This window comes from Ictalurus punctatus, chromosome 10 (assembly GCF_001660625.3).
Source record: "Ictalurus punctatus breed USDA103 chromosome 10, Coco_2.0, whole genome shotgun sequence".
NCBI lineage: Eukaryota > Metazoa > Chordata > Actinopteri > Siluriformes > Ictaluridae > Ictalurus > Ictalurus punctatus.
Window position 1 is genome coordinate 24,936,004 of NC_030425.2, and position 16,362 is coordinate 24,952,365.

The 16,362-nt window shown below is 40.8% G+C and overlaps 1 protein-coding gene across 4 annotated transcripts in view; it reads right to left on the reverse strand.

The window, feature by feature from the left end:
• Positions 1–1,771: 1,771 nt before the first annotated feature.
• Positions 1,772–16,362, reverse strand: part of pacsin3 (protein kinase C and casein kinase substrate in neurons 3) — a 33,397-nt gene continuing 18,806 nt past the window's right edge. For 2 of the 4 annotated variants that reach the window (XM_017478263.3, XM_017478262.3), the window contains 9 exons: positions 13,728–13,828; positions 12,919–13,075; positions 11,919–12,154; positions 11,673–11,828; positions 9,828–10,003; positions 8,931–9,051; positions 7,405–7,532; positions 5,522–5,700; positions 1,772–2,983 (listed from right to left, as the gene is read on the reverse strand). In XM_017478263.3, the coding sequence (XP_017333752.1) occupies positions 2,868–2,983; positions 5,522–5,700; positions 7,405–7,532; positions 8,931–9,051; positions 9,828–10,003; positions 11,673–11,828; positions 11,919–12,154; positions 12,919–13,075; positions 13,728–13,781 (1,323 nt within the window). In that variant the 5' untranslated portion in view covers positions 13,782–13,828 and the 3' untranslated portion in view covers positions 1,772–2,867. Of the gene's footprint in view, positions 2,984–5,521; positions 5,701–7,404; positions 7,533–8,930; positions 9,052–9,827; positions 10,004–11,672; positions 11,829–11,918; positions 12,155–12,918; positions 13,076–13,727; positions 13,829–14,265; positions 14,422–16,362 lie in introns of those variants that run through there. The other 2 variants (XM_017478264.2, XM_053683155.1) reach the window with 2 other exon arrangements.

Genomic DNA, 16,362 nt, shown 5'->3' on the forward strand with positions numbered 1-16,362 from the left:
CTGATCCATTTGAGTTAACAGCAACTTTATTATTAATACATTAATTATAAATATGATTACAACATTGACATTTTAATATATAGCACAAAACCTACAAATAGTAAAACAAGGCTAAATTGAATTCAAGTACAATTTGTTGGACTGAAAGTTGTCGTCGAATTGCACTTTGTTTCACCGACACTAGGGGGCGAAGTACTTCACCTGCGAGATCTACGGAATCTCTGAAGGATCATGCAGGAAAAACACGAACAACTAATTCATGTCCTCAGGTTACCACAACATTGAACAGCGCGTTTCACGAAGTAAACACTGGAGTGAGGTTGGTAATTCAACAAGGTAATAAACTGCGTTTAGTTGCTTCCATTCGAGTTTTAACAAATATCAGGTAAAAAAAAAAATTCTGGTGTTTTATCACCAGTAAGACGGTATAAAAGCTATACGTCCAAAAGTTTGTGGACACCTGACCCTCACACCCATATGTGCTTCTTGAGCATTTGTTCCCCTTTGCAGTTATAATAACCTCCATTATTCTGGGAAGGCTTTCCACTAGATTTTGGAGCGTGGCTGTGGGGATTTCTGTTCATTCATTACAAGTTTTTGTAGCAATACTTTGTGGCAACAGTTTGGGGAAGAACCACATATGGGTGTGAAGGTCAGGTGTCCAAAAACTATTGGCCTACTACTATAGTGTAGTTCATGGTTCATCTAAGTAGGGAGATCGACAAGCCAAGAAGTCATACAATAATGTCGGAAGGTTCTGATTTCTAAAATTTACCCAATCAGAATTTCATGAACAGATATGTGGCTGGAGCAGTGTATTAAGTTTTCCTTATACTGTTACACTGTTGAATTCTTGATTCTGATTCGTCAGAATGTGTTGCTTAATCTTTTGTAACAGCAGCTCAGACAGGAGTTCCAGCTACAAGGCAAATCACAGGACTATATTAATGCACTCATTCAAATAAAAACATAGAAGTGTCGATATGGTGATGCATGGATACCATTATTTAACATTTATGGAAGGAGTCTCCAGTGTCAAAGATTTGTCAAAGTCAGCAAGTTTTTTTCAGACACAGGAAGTCTTCAGGACAGAGAACTTTACATTTTGCAATTTATCAGTAACATGACTAGCTGTTTTTCCCCCTCTCTTATTCCAAGAGAGAAAAAAGAGAGGCTAGTGAGGGAATGAGTGCTTACAGCTGCTACACTATAACATAAAATAAGTGATAACAGGAATTAGCTCGCCTCACAGACATGCCACAGCATTAAATGCAACTATAAACAGTATGCATTGTTCATTAATAAATTAAAAATTGTAATCGTTGGCAAATTGCTGTGGTATAAGAGGAATAAATCATTTCAGGAAATGCTGTTATAGGAAAATAATCAATTCTGGGATGGTAACAGTTACTCTGAGTCACGTTGGGCCACATCACCCCATCCCATTGTTGATTATTTTCCTCTAACAGCACTCCCCCAAGTGGTTTATAACTTAATTAACAATTGTACCCACATGCAGTGGCTTTATTAATGCTTGTAGGTAGGTAGCTATATAGATAGGGAATATTATGTTGAGGCTAAACAGTATGTATTTAATAATAATAATAATGATAATATCTAGTGATGCATCCTACTGACCTATAAATCCATCACCAATATGAATGCACCTTGAATGGAGAAAGCTTTGGGTCCAAATAGCATAAAAATATCTAGTGGTGGGAACGAAATGAAACCATGCACAGCGACAATATAAATACACACACAACCTGAATAACCAGCTCATCTGTGTTTATTTGGATTTTGTTACACTGATTAGTAAAGGTTGATACAGTAGTTGAAGATTTACAGTTGTGTCAGTCATGGATGTGGAAACCAGAATAAGTCTTATATCTTCTGACACTCACACGGTCTGTACAGACAAGCAAACAAATATGCACACACAAACACATGCGCTGCTCAGATAACCTCATCGAAGTCATTGGTCTGAGTCTTTAATGTCGCTTTTAATTAAAAACGGAAAAGAAAATTAAAAACATAACTAAAAGCACTATTCGATTTAAGCATCCTCCGCTTCCAAAATATAAATTCCTTTAGGACATGTCAGAATTAAACTGGTCTTATAGAGCCCATTTTGACCCTTAAATTTCTTACATGGTACAAATCCAGATTATTCTACAAAACTAAGCAAAACTAAGCATTCATGCTTAAAAGAAAGATTAGTAAACTGCCAATGCTTTCAGGAATCTTACAGCCATTTATAGCTATGTGCAGCAAGAGTTCAGCCCAGTTGACCTCAAGTACTAAACCTGTTAAAGAAAACATATATAATACATGTACACGGCAACATACATTTGTGAGAAAAAGTCAGCTTGATCTGGTTGAAATAAATACTTGAATTGATTTCTCATATATCTGAATTTCACAAGTGCAGGACAGACGTGTCAGAGTAAACCGATCTCCCGCAACTTCCCATAATGTAGATGCAGCCCCACGATACCTCGGAAAAGTAAATATATTTATCCCTTTAGAAATGCGGAAAGTCTGTAATGAGCATGGCGAGTATGGTGGCGGTACTGTAACTCTTCAGCTCTGCTTATTCTGTTCCTTGAATCTTCCAGAAAAGGCACTGTACCTGTAAAGTCTCTCACAAAGCCATGAGTTAAGGCCATGGCATCATGATCCTAAATCCTCTAGTCTGTCAACCCAAGTATACAAGATGTGAGCTTTTTTCGGTGGTTCCTGTGTAAATGTAGCGATGGCTGGCAGGGCCTCTAGAGCGTCGGGCGGGCCCCGCTGGCACAGTTCAGTGTGATCAGTTCAGTGATGGTATGGCCTTCTCGAGGAAGGTGATGGGTCTTGGTGGGACATCAGGAGCCAATGGCCTGGACGTAGTTAGCAGGGTAGAGGCCCACTTCACCGCTGTCCAGCTGCCCTTTGCACCAGCCCTGCTCGTCCTCCTCTCCCAACTTCATCAACTCTTCACCTGCCAATCACAGACTGCATTAAGCTCCTGCATTAGTTTTAACATTGAAACTATTAGACCTACTCTAGACTACTCAACCTGGATGCCATGGAAAAGCTGACAGACCCAAAGTTTATCCAGGTCCACTTTAAGTGGTATTCAACTAAAGTTTGTTACATACTAGTTCACACCTCCAATTTGGCTCTCTTGGACCACTGGCCACAGATGGCTGTGACATCGTCTGGATATGAACTCACAATCTCCAGGCCATAGGCCGAGCACTTTACTGTTGCACCATTGGGAACTTGTGCAGAGCTTCTGTATATGCATTTATATTTGTTTGCGTCAGCAAATTTACAAAATGACATTAAGCAAACAGCGTGATTAAGTGCTATTAAGATAGATTAAGTGCTATGAAATGAATTTTATGGCAGAGTAGGGGACTTTTCACTGCTTAGGCCATCTGTTCAGTATTCAATTGATATTAGTTCCTTTTTCCAAAAGTTTCCAATACCAACTGTGGCTTGGAAAAATAACACTGCAGTGTATTCCAAATGCTAGTTATTTTCATCCCTGTTACAACACTCTGTAAGGCTAACAGGTTCAAACTTTTTACCGATGTGGCCCACTTCTGACCGGCAGAAGGTTTGCAGTGGTTCATACTAACGGGTTTTGTGTTCAGAGAGCCTCAGAGTGGACCACAGCCAGTGTGTTGGGAGACAAGGCAGTGGATCCCAACAACTGAAATTGTTAACTAGAGGTTCACTGCGACTGGAATACCAGAATCCCACACACTAGGACCCAACAAAAAGGTTGCAGAAGCAGACAGGCCATGTTGAGAAATATTGGAGTGTGTTGGATGAGTTTAATATGCATATTCGTTCCTCTAGAGCAGTGGTCACCAACCCTGTTCCTGGAAATCTACCTTCCTGAAGACTTTTTCTCCAACCATAATCATGCCCACCTAAGCATCAGATCATTGCATTAACAAGTTCTTGATCAACTCAAACAGGTATGTTAGATTCTGGTTGGAGATGAAACCTGCAGGAAGGGAGATCTCATGGAAGAGGGTTCGTGACCACTGCTCTAGAGTAACTGTTTAATCCTGTTCAGGGTAATTGTGGTGTATACTTTGGGAAAGGGAACGAATTGAGTTCATTGGAATAATAGACTGGTACAAACAAAAATACTGTGGTAGTGGGCTGGATTGGACAAACTTTCCATGGAAGCGTACAGGAGTGGGTTTACAAACATAGCTGAGCAGTTGAGAGTTTAGAGCCTCGTAATGGCTCTTTGGAAATACCAGGATTTGAACACTAGTACTTAACATCTGAGCTGCTACTGCAAGGTTGAACAGGCTCTAGATATTAATCTTTGTAATGAACCAGGTATTATTATTTGAATACTAGCTGGGTGGAATCCAGTAAGACTGTAAAGCCACCAGCAGATGGCAGAGATGACTTCAGAATAGAGGTGCTTGCTTGTTAATTATATTGTGAATCATGACACTGCAATGACGTGGCTAAAAGGGGTCATGACTACACCGGATCCTCTGTAGAATATGAATGACACTTCAAGCCAATCAAAATATGTTAAAAGCTTAGGAAGTCCCTGTTATGGTCCCCATTATCAAAAGATGAACCATGATAATATATTATAAACCAGATTGATAGTATACAACTGTTTCATCCTCCATTAATCTAGTCAATAGACCAGATAAAGATTTCATAACGTTCCATTTTCCCTGCAAGCTGTAATGTTACACGTGAAAGCGGTGTACTTTCTGGAAAAATATAACAGGAAACCTTTCTCTTGTTGACCGTCATAACGATACTGTAAAGCCTTACTTATCTATCTAAAATCAAAAGGTAACCAGTGTTTCAGGTTTGTTCGTCATACGTCATCTCTGATAAACACATCCTATTTACTGTACACCAGGCTTAAAAGTTTACATTCCCAAATTTGTAAACCAAGTACCACATTAAATATGAAGCCCCAATACATAATGGGTTGTATGAGCTAGTGTGAGAAATTTGACATGCTACTTTCATTGGTAGTCGTCAATCCATTATGAAAACCAATACATTCAAAATGAAACCATGCATAAAAACAGAGTTGTGCTGTGTATCAGTGTGATCAGCCAATGGTGAGACAATAAAAGGACACACAAGCATTTCCTGGTTTTATCAATCTTGGGAATCTGACCAATCACAGATGCTTGGAGATTGATTAGCCGTAGGAAAAACCTGAATGAAATATCCTTTTAGATCATTTAGGTCTAGAATCACAACAAAGCAGTCATGCTCAGATTTGTCCGGCTCTGTTCAACGTGTCGGTCATCAGTCAGAACGATCAACTGATTACAAACAGTAGCTGTTTATTGTTCACTGTCGATCGTCTGGTCTGAGAGAAGGACTAACGTGAAGGCAAAGCTTTTAGACGAATCTCACCACTCCACACGCCATAATCATGCTCAAACACAGTGTACTACGGGCCAACATGGTGTATGTGTGTTTGTACATGTGTGTGCCATTATTAAGCATTAGTAGGGATTAATACCTGCTTTAAAGCTCAGCTCATCAGATTCTTGGCCAGTGTAATCATACAGTGCTCTAACGCGCACACCCACTACCTTCTCCTCTTCCTCCTCCTCCTGTTCAAGCTCAACTCCATTCGCTGCGATGTACTTCTTAGGGCTCTCTTCATCAGACCAATCCGAGGAGTAGTCTTTGGCAGCTCTGTGTTAGCCAGGTGACAAAACAGCGGTTACAGATGTGACTTTAATATCAAACAAAAGACTAAATGGTGATTATTGGACGTTTTTTTTAAATAACAAAGATAAGATAGAAAAACAAAACCAAAGAAGAAACGTGTTCAAGGGATCAGTGATCAACATATTGATTTTTCAAACTAGAAACTAACAGAGTCAAAGATCAAGAAGAGTTTGTGGAGCAGCAGAAAACTATCACAGTAGATAAGCTTTAGGAGGACAGAAGGCTAATCTCGGAATAGTTATGATATTTTCACCCCAGCACTGTTGAAATCTCCATTCTGATTGGTTAGAAGCTGCTGATTACTTTTCTACAACAGCAGTTCTGACAATAGTGCCTGCTATGAGGCAGATCAAAGGTTAATATTAATATGATCATCCTAATACGTTCTCATTTCTATAGTAACAACACATTCACAGGGAGACATGTGGTGGATAAGCCAAGTAATAAAAGAGGTTCAAAATTGTGTTTTTATTTAATAAAGAAAAACGTATAATTAGCGATATGGTTAAACTTTTTGCAAGGAGATATTTATTTAACATTTATGGAAAGAGTATCCAGTGTCAATGAGTTTTCCACCATTGGAGAGTCCTCAGAACAGAGCACTTTTTGTCTATTTAACTTCAGAAGACGAAAGAAAAAAGCAGAATGACCGTTTAAAGCTGTTACAATGGAAGTGATATCAGGAATTAACTTGTTTCCTGGCTGTTCCACAACATTAAATGTAACTATAAATGGATAAAAAGTACAACACTTTGTGATGTGCTGCTCTAGAAAAATAATGAACTTTAGGAAAGTAACACCACCACACCAGCCCATAGTTGATCATTTACCAATAACACCATGTTCCAAAGCATCTCATTCCTTACTTATAACGCGGTCACATTCTTCTAAAGCTTTTCGATAATAACTAGATGCTAAATAATTGAGTATTATAGCACATATGTTTCCCTTTGGTAAAAGCCAGTTGTAGAATGTAACTGATGTTTTAATGCCATTACATCAAGTACTAGAATGTGCAGTGTTAAATGCTGTTGCAAAGGCATCTGTTCTGTTGCCCCCAGATAAACAGATGGGCAACAAGGACATGCTGATATATGTTGGACTCTGATGCTTGTAGTGCTACAGATATTTACAACCAGCTCGACTTCATACAGAGAATAGTTCATTCCTTGTATGTCAGCTTTGGACTGAATCAATATATCACCCAGATATTGTGCTGAACAAGCCCATAATGCTAGAGCAGTAATTATCTTGCATACAACTACCAGCAGGAGAAAGCCTCCAGAGGAAACCACTGCTACAAAGATAAGAAAACGGATAGCAAAAAGAGCCAACGCCACTCTAGTTGAAAGGTTAGTTCATAGTAAAGAGCTCTAGGACATGAAAAAAAACTTTCATGAGTACAACAGGTCGATTTTGTGTCTCTCAAAACCTGCAGTAAATTAATAGAGGAAAATGAGGAACATTTGATACAAGCATCTATTTTCCCATGAGAACAAGCAGCTCAAATAACAAGCCATATTTTCTTTCTATCTGTAATCCCAGAGCTCTCCGAACAAGCATTCCTATTACCAAATACGTAGTAAAACCTTCTGAGATGATCTTCCAGGAAAAGGGTTGTATCAAGACAAACAAAGTAGAAATTGCGTGTAGGTGTGCGCGTGTTACCGGATGGTATCTTGCGGAGTCTGATGCGCTTCATCAGCAGCAGAGACAATGTTGGTCAAAGTGACATCATCAATTCGGCTGTTCCTCTCTTTGCGGCTGATGGTGCGGTTGGCTTCTGGAGACCATTCCTGATAAAGTGCGTGCAAAACACACAAAAAGAATAACTGTGAATATTTCAGCCCCCAAACATTCATAATTCCACAAACATAAACACCAGGTCCAGACGGTTTCAGTCCATTAAACCAACACAAAAGCATGAAAGTAGAATCAATCCTAACATGATACATGGCAAACAATATGTCTGACTTCCTGGTGTGGCACATGCTAGGCCACTCTGGAGCTGCACAAAGAGCTTCAGTGTTCAGGGAAAGAAATGAGGATGAAGTGAGAGTCTACGTAACTTAACCTGGAGGTTGCCCTATGCTTGCTGTCTGTTAAAAAAAAAAAAAGCCCAGAATGCTGGATTAAGCATTAGGCAAATGATAATATTTAAGTCTAACTTCAGTTGTACAAAAATATACCTTAAACTGTGGTGTTGATGGAAGGATAAATATATGCTGGGGGGGGATCTGAGGAGAAATTAAAGTTGGAATGGAGCATAGAAAAGGGAGTTCTGGCACAGAGAGAAGGATCCCACATTCCACAAGCCATCCGTGGGCCATGGAAACAACAGAGCATTCACCATTAGCCCATTAGGATTCAGTAAGCCTAGAGCTCATGGTTAGGATGGCTAAACGAATGACAACTTCAGCATACAGATGCAGTGTTTGAGCTTCTACTGGAAACGTCATATCTCTTGGCTAAGCAAATGTTAGAATTCTTTAGTTTGTAGCTGAAAAAAATAGTGTGCTGACATTGATAGTCGATAAACAGGATAAAATCAAATGTCCTTTACAGAGTGGAGACTCTAAACTAAAGTTGGTTCATTATTGTAACTCCAACTGGTTCCAGTTGCCACTCTTTCTCAAACTGGTGCCGGTTCATTAGTATACGTAAAATTGTGGGAAGAGTTCAGTCTTGTACATCAGACTGGAGACACTGCAGAACTGACATCAAACTGGGGTTATTTCCATACTGTATTGTAAAACTGGTGCCAGGTTCACCATTTATATCAAACTATTTCTATACTGTATGTCAACTTGAGGTAGTTGACTGTTGTACCTCAAACTAGGCCCACTTCAAAACCGTACTTCAAACTGGGGCCAGTTGAACGTTGTACTTCCAACTGGGGCCACGTCAACACTATACCTCAAACTGGGGATAATTGTTATACCTCAGATTGGGGCCAGTTCAAAACTGTACCTCAGACTGAGGCCAATTCACCTTTGTACTTAAATCTGTGGCCAGTTGATTGTTGTACCTCAAAATTGGCCAAATTCACTGTTGTACCTCAGGCTGAGGCCGGTTCAAAACTGTACCTCAGACTGGGACAAGTTGACTGTTGTACCTCTAACTGGGGCCAGCTTAATACTGTATTTCAAAATGTGGTTCGTTTAATGCAACCTTGGGTCAGTTCGATACTTTACCTCAAACTGTGGCCAGTTCATGCTCATTCCAGGTCCATGCGTGTTCCTCCACCACCGCAGGTCCTCCGTGTCACTGGCTGCATTAATGGTCTGGCTCAGGTCTCGGAACAAGGCCTTAAACCTGAGTGAATAATTTCCACAGTATTATTTTTTTTTTTTTAAACAAACCAATCAGTTAAAACAACGAACAGGCAATATATATACACTAGCTTTATCCCTCATTCCTAGGAGTTTATTATTAGGGCATATGCATACATGGTGCCTGAGACGGCATGTAAATTTGGTGGAGTGAAGCCAACACACCTTAACCAAACACCCTGGATCAGAGTGGAGATTCCTGCACACAAATTACACAGGACTAACATCTTGGGAGCAGCCAGATAATTACAGGGGGAACATGAGGGAAAACAATGCCATTGTTTTAAAAAGCAACGGCAGGATTTGTGGACGTTTTTGTCTCTAACAACCTTCAGGAACGATGCAATACAACACAGGCAAATAACAGCTAAAAGCAAGCAGAGTTTCAAATGTTAGCCTTGCCTCAACCTTTGTTCGGAAAGACTCTGGTTAATGGACAACACGATGTTGAACATTCTTTCTAGGGTAAACAGCGATAACGGAGTTCATAGTCAAAGAAAACTAGAACTAATACTTAACATTTTGATGCATTTGCAAATACATGACTGAACCATTAAACAGCCTTGAGCGTTCTAAACCCTGACTAAACAAGTCAGCATTGCGAAAGGCGGGTGTGAATTTTTATGGCTCTTAGTGCAGGGATATTCCATCCTTCTAGGTAACGTGGTTAAATATTGAACACAAATCTCCAGAATCCTAAATGAACTAAACTTTAACCACAAATGACTTTTAACTTTCAGCAACACCGCACACACTCACCCTTCACTGCTGGAGAGGTCCAAATGCTGATGAATGTCCAGCATCACCTCCTTAAAGAAGCACAGCCGCTTCTTCTCAGCATCTTGGGTTATCTCGAACATCTGCTCCATATCTTCCATGTACCGTGGGTTACAGCGGTTCAGTTCATCCAGAGCTTTCTCATAGCGCTCCTTTGCCTGAGGCATGACACACAAAGCAGCCTTTAATTAAAAAAAAAAAAAAAACATTCTTCCATTCTCAGGACCATGTGACAAAAACAAAAAGCATAGCTTATGCTCACCTTTAAATATAATTGTACTGAAGCAAAGTAAACGAAGACTTGTGTTTTCAACATGTCAGAGTGATGACATGAATATAAACATTTGTTTGTGGATGTTCTGTTTTGTGAAGTTAGGTCTTGTCAACATTTCCATAACAGCCTCAAAGGTTTGGCTGCTGCACAAAAAAACAAAGCAGGAAACCTGCCTAGAGCTCATATCTCTCATGAGGTCCCATCCATGAGAAAGATATAACAAAAAGGTACATATTATACATTTCTGAAAAACCAGATGTTTACGATTTTGCTTTGCGGGGGGTGGGGGGGTACGGTTTCTGAAGTTCTGAAGAAGTTAGTTCTCCTTTTGCTAAAGGTATGCATGTTAATATATGCTTTCAGGAATGTACTAATATCCTATGAGAAAAAAATGTTTTTTTTTTTTTTTTTTTTTTTTTTTATAGTTGGCACTGAATTTCTGAGAACTTATTACTCCGCCAGCAGCTGCCGTTTGTTGTTTTGTCAAGACTTAATTTTCTTTCCCTTTTAAGAATCTGGATTCTGCTTGGCTTGGGTCCAAGAACAGAGTGTTTCTTGCTGAATTTCACGCTAGCACGTGAACAAACTCTCACCAAGTACTGAGGCCTGTGATATGTTTCAGTGAAGGGATAAACTGGACTTCATGAATGGGGTTTAGAACCTCTGCATAAGAGAGCATTAATGATGTCATGTCTCTTTACAGGTGTGTCTTTGCTTCCAGGAAATACGAGGGTGTTGGTTTGAGTTCTGGTTTGATTTGTTTGTGTGCTGGGAGATTGCAGCATCATAGGGCAGTTCCACTTGCTGCCTAAAATAAGCTGACTCTTGATTCGAACAGCTATTTTTAATATACCGCATTGAAAATGGAATGGTCTTACGTTGTGTGTAAGCAATAATGTAGCTTTAATACAACTCCACAATTCCCCCAAAATGGGCTATAATTTAGCTTCCTCTAACTCCAACCATGTCCCTTAGAATAAATGGTTGAAATATATTTTACTTACAAAACATGCCGAGTGGCTGGACATTTCTGTCTTAACCTATAATAATGATCGTTTGACTGAAACACATAAGAGCAAGGAATTCAAGTGAAGCACGAGCATATGTAAAAGGAGTGTGAGAAGTCCTCTTAAAAAGCTTGTAAAGACATCCTACACATTGTCTGTTTATCCAAAATGAAAAGCACGGACACGTTATTACCGGACTCGTGTCCATAAATGTACAGTGCAGTTACTGAAAATGGCACCTAAACACGCCTGTCTTGTTTCAGCTAAACAGAAACTGGCATTTTGATCTCCACCCATTGCGGTTCCCAAGAACACAGTCATTCATCACACCATAAAGATACACTATGACTACCGCGACGGAGCATTCTTCACTTCATCCAATTATAGCGTTATCATACTGGAAGCAGCATGAACAGTAAGAATGAATAGTCTAAACTCTAAATTGATTTCATGCGGTGGCATGAGTGTGATGAGCTCTCAAGAGCTTTTGTGATCCCTATAGGAGTCATAGATAAACATAGAAATTAAGGAGCTTGGTTCTGTTACCTTCTCTGCCTCCTGGGTGCATTTCTCCACCCGATCCGTGAACTTGCGCACCTCCTCCGGGGACTTGGTGGTGTCCGCCCTGGCGTGTGTCTCACGCGTCATTGCTGTGCGCTCCTCCTTACGGGCCTGGTGGTAACTCTTTTTAGTGGCCTCTACCTACCAAAATGTAGCAGAACACTCATCAGCTCATTTAATCTCTGAGCTGTAAACCGTTTCTGAGCTGCGATTTAAGAAGCTATAACTCACGTCCTTAAGTTTGCGGGTCCAGGGTTTTTGGGCCTTTCGGAATCCCTCATCCGCATCTTTGGTCTCCTTGAAGCCTCCAATCATCTGCTTGTGATAAGCGTCCTTCTGCCACATGCGGATCTTCTCACTGTCCTGCGTAACCAGCTTTTCCTTCAGCTCCATGTGGATCTCACTCAGCTTGTCTGCTGCATTCATAAACGCATGCCAAGCCTTCTCCAGGGTGCCATACTGTGGGCCTAGAAGAGGAAATTCTTGTTCTTTTTTTTTCTTTTTTTTTTTTACTAAAACATTGGAAGAAAAAAAAAAAGAGCCAGTCCCCCGATGATGGCTATCTGAAACCGTTATCTGATTCTGAATAACAATTTCTGTACATATCAATTCAGTGAGAAGATCTAGAAGAGACGGCTCCATAATTCCACCATGATACGATTTGTGGTGTTTAATTAAAGTACTTGCAGAACATAGTAGTACATCTTATAGCATGCAAAGTTCTCTTAAGTACTGCGCACTCCTCCAACACTACATTCAAATCTCAAGCCAAATGTGTCTAGAATGTGGCATTATCCATTTAAAAAACGAATATGAGTCAGAGAAGCGCTCCAGAATTGGAGCAGTATGGGTATGGTCCTAGATGAGAGTTCTAGATATGGTTCCTTGCTCCTTTAAATAGGCCACATGGGCGAAATTAGTGTGCTGAGGCCTGCACAGGCAGGTAAATCCTGTCTTACGCTCTCTCTCTCTCTCTCTCTCACCTCCACAATAGCACCCTTAATGCACTGCACAAACTAAATGCCACTATAAATGCCACATTAACGTAATTATGAAATTCTTAACATTGCTAAAGAAAGACTTGCATGATGCATCTGCATGCTTGGTAACTAAATCTGGTAATCAACAAGTGAAACAGACAACCAACAGAAATCTGTTTGGGTAACAGGTTATTTTAAGAGGGCAGGGAGAGCCCCTGTGGCCTCTGAATAAATCACAACGTCCTGATCACCTTTCTCCACAACACCCCTCCATTTTTTGGCCCAGTCATTCAGCTGCTGGGAATAGGCCTTCTCGATCTTGGCACGCTCCTGGAAGCAGCTGACCAGCTCATTGCAGAGTTTGTAGCCGTCATCGACCCGCTTCACTGTCCTCTTGTAGTTCCCCGGCTGAGCAACAGATACGAGATAAGACAGGTTTACACAGTATTGGGATACTGAGGATTCACACTTTATAATTTATAGTAGCAAGGCTAATTCTAAACTTCTCAGAGTTATATTAGCAGTGTTTGTCACTATTGACCAACTTGATAGTGGATCTTTTTGCACTGAGCCAAGCCAAACAACTTGTGCAGACAGTTATACTGACAGTAACTAAGCTCCTTATTCCTCATATAAAATCTCCTCGATCCATTATTTTGATGGGTTTCCCAACAAGATACAGAATTGTTTTTCATTCCCATCCCCACAAGCACTTGGCAGCAGCCACCTCTGCTATGCATTCGCTTTACAGAGCTAAGCCTCGATGGCAGTTGCTAACTCTCTTCCAGGCTAGTGCAGACTTGACTCCACTTGTTTGGAGTGTTCTTACACAGGAGGTGGAGGAGGGGCAGGGAAGCAGATCACCTCTTAGGGAGGCCATGAATTACATTTTCGAGTCTCTCACAGTCCCACCCATCAAACTGTCAAAACAGACAGGAAACCCTCAGTGCAGTATGTTAGCTCTAAATCCACTTCTTTCTCTGGTATATATGTGTGTGTGTGTGTGTGTGTGTGTGTGTGTGTGTGTGTGAGAGAGAGAGAGAGATCTGGAACTTCTCACCTCCCAAAAGCTATCATAGCTCCCAACGTCTTGCAGGTCCCCGTTGGAAGACATTTTAGGGTCACCCTTGCAGCACGGAATGATTGCAGCTTTCTGTCAAACTGAGGAGAGATAGCGAAGCATGAAACTATAACACAGCAGCAATAATATCACATGCCACACCTGCTAAACACGAGGAAGGCAGATGAAGTGAAGTTTAAAATAATGTTTATTTTGCCGCAAAAACTAGTTCAACCAGCGACTGCCTTGGCACACTGCCCCACACCACTTGCAACAGCACAGACAGAAGGTTCAGTGGTCTCTACAATCGTGATGTATTACGCCAGAGTTTCCCAATCTTCCAAACGCAAAAGTCCAGCGTGGATGCGAGGTTTTTATTCCAACCAATGGATTATTAAACGCGTCTAAATTACGCCAACATTTCCCCAATCCTACCATCATTCATGACTTAATACTCCATAGGTCACTTTAAGGAACTGACAACGTAGCAAGATTTGCAATAAAGAAAAACAGAGAATAGATAATAGAGTAGACTCACCAATAAGCAGAACTTTGTCTTGTCCTAATGTGAACGAAGCTCTACCTCAGCTTGGGCGCGACAGTGTGGCTAAAGATAACGGTACCCTTTCTACCAGTTGGTCCCCCCCACCCCCACCCCGCAAGTTCTACTGCTCAACACTGCAGTCATGCGAACTGTAATACCAGTTCATATCCTCATCTGACATACTCCCATCACTCATGAAGCCAAAGGAAACTCCCGTCTGTAACATCACTCATGCGCCTGAAATAACCTGTGTTATTATTAAAACACCAACTGTTGGCAAGAGCGCCTCAGACTCCATTTGTCAATAAAATAGTTCTGGGTTGTGAGCAAACTGAGGTTTGCTTCCGAAAACAGAACAGAAAAGTTAAACCCGATGACTCTTTCCGGTAAATCCTTGTATTTACAGTAGCGCAGGGCCAGGCCTGGGATCGCTAGCTGTTCCTATTGTTAAAGCCAAGGTCATTCTGGCTTGCTTCCTTAGACAGACACAGCAAGCAAGAAAAAAAAGGGCAAAGATTCATTAAGAGCATCTGCTTCCAATCAGTGCCAAACACAAACAGTGCTAATGGAAAATTTGTACCCTCGAGGGGTTCAGTGACCTAACCAAGAGTCTTTAAAAGAGTTTGCTGTGGAATTGCAAGAAGCAGTTCTCTGTCAAACTTGCATAATACAGATACACTACCAAACTTTTGTCATTTCTTATTCCAAACCAGTCACACACATCCATAAACTTGAAAGCTAAACGAGCTGCCTTCATTAAGACGTAACTAATGAACGATTCTGAAAGGTTTCTTGAAAAAGACATGACCTCCTGCAACAGACATTACAAGCTGCAGCCCAATACCACCACACCTGTTTGGTTTTTTTGCACCTCTGAAAACGATCTCAGTCCGAGTCCTCCGAGGAGGATAACATTACTGATAATGTGTGATGGAGCAAGAAAACTGCAGGTTGTTTTCTTAAGGAGAAAAGGAGTTCAGATTACTTCCCAGAAACGTCCTGCGCACACGAGGGCAGTACTGGGGGGGGAGCAATGGAAAGGCCACTCCTAATGGAGGCATTTCCCACAGACATGCTGAAAAAGGAGCATGCATGAGAGTCTCACTTGAGCCATGCATGATAATTGAAAACTTAAATATCACAAGGTTGACCGTGCTGCAAACCAGGCTTGAGGATGGTGAACACCAAGAAGGACCACTGGTTCGAAAACACACAACATCTATGCGGCACAGGTTATGAAAGAGTGCCTCCATTTTCAGGGACTTGGACGAAATGGTCCCACCCACGCACATGGAGCATCTCTAACAGGCTGTGAATACTGAGGGCAGCAGCTGTGTCATGCTGGACTCCGGAAATAACCGAAGCCCCTGAGATCCAGCAGAACTGGCAAGAGAGTACAGCACACACCATTATCAGCTTAATCTCCTTTAGATATTTGCAACTGATTTAAACAGCTGCGTGCAGATGGGTGCAAGTGAAGAACCTCAATGAACTCGATGGAAAAACCTTAATGTATGTGGTGCTCTGGAATACAAAAAAAAAATTTTGAGAGTTATTCTATATACGTATCAGGAAAATACACCATTGTATGTAGAAGCATTGAATGACTTCTTTGAGAGACATGCTGAACAAAGTCCAGAGGGGTACAGAGACATAAATCTCTGGTTCTCATGGTAATCCTAGGGAATAACAGATCTGCAAGGATACTGATGGGTTCTTTCTAAAAGCAGAGGATTTGGCAACCGACCAGGTGACAAGGTTACACACACACAAAAAAAGTCATACAGTACAGTAAATCTACAGAAGAAAAATGGGAGAATCAACGTCAGATAATCCGAGTGAATTTTAAATTGACCTAAACTGAGAGGGTTAAAAATTGGTCCTCGACAAATGTTTAATATTATATCCTGAATGATAAATTCCTAATTACTGAACAAACGATGACTAAATGAATGAATGGAGCGAGTGAATCATGGCTTTATGTGCCATCTCGCTCAAATCTCATCAATGACACATCATGCATAGAGCATGTTTATCAAGAACGGTTTTCACCCATGAGTGGGTTATGAGTGGATCTTGGCAGAAAAACAG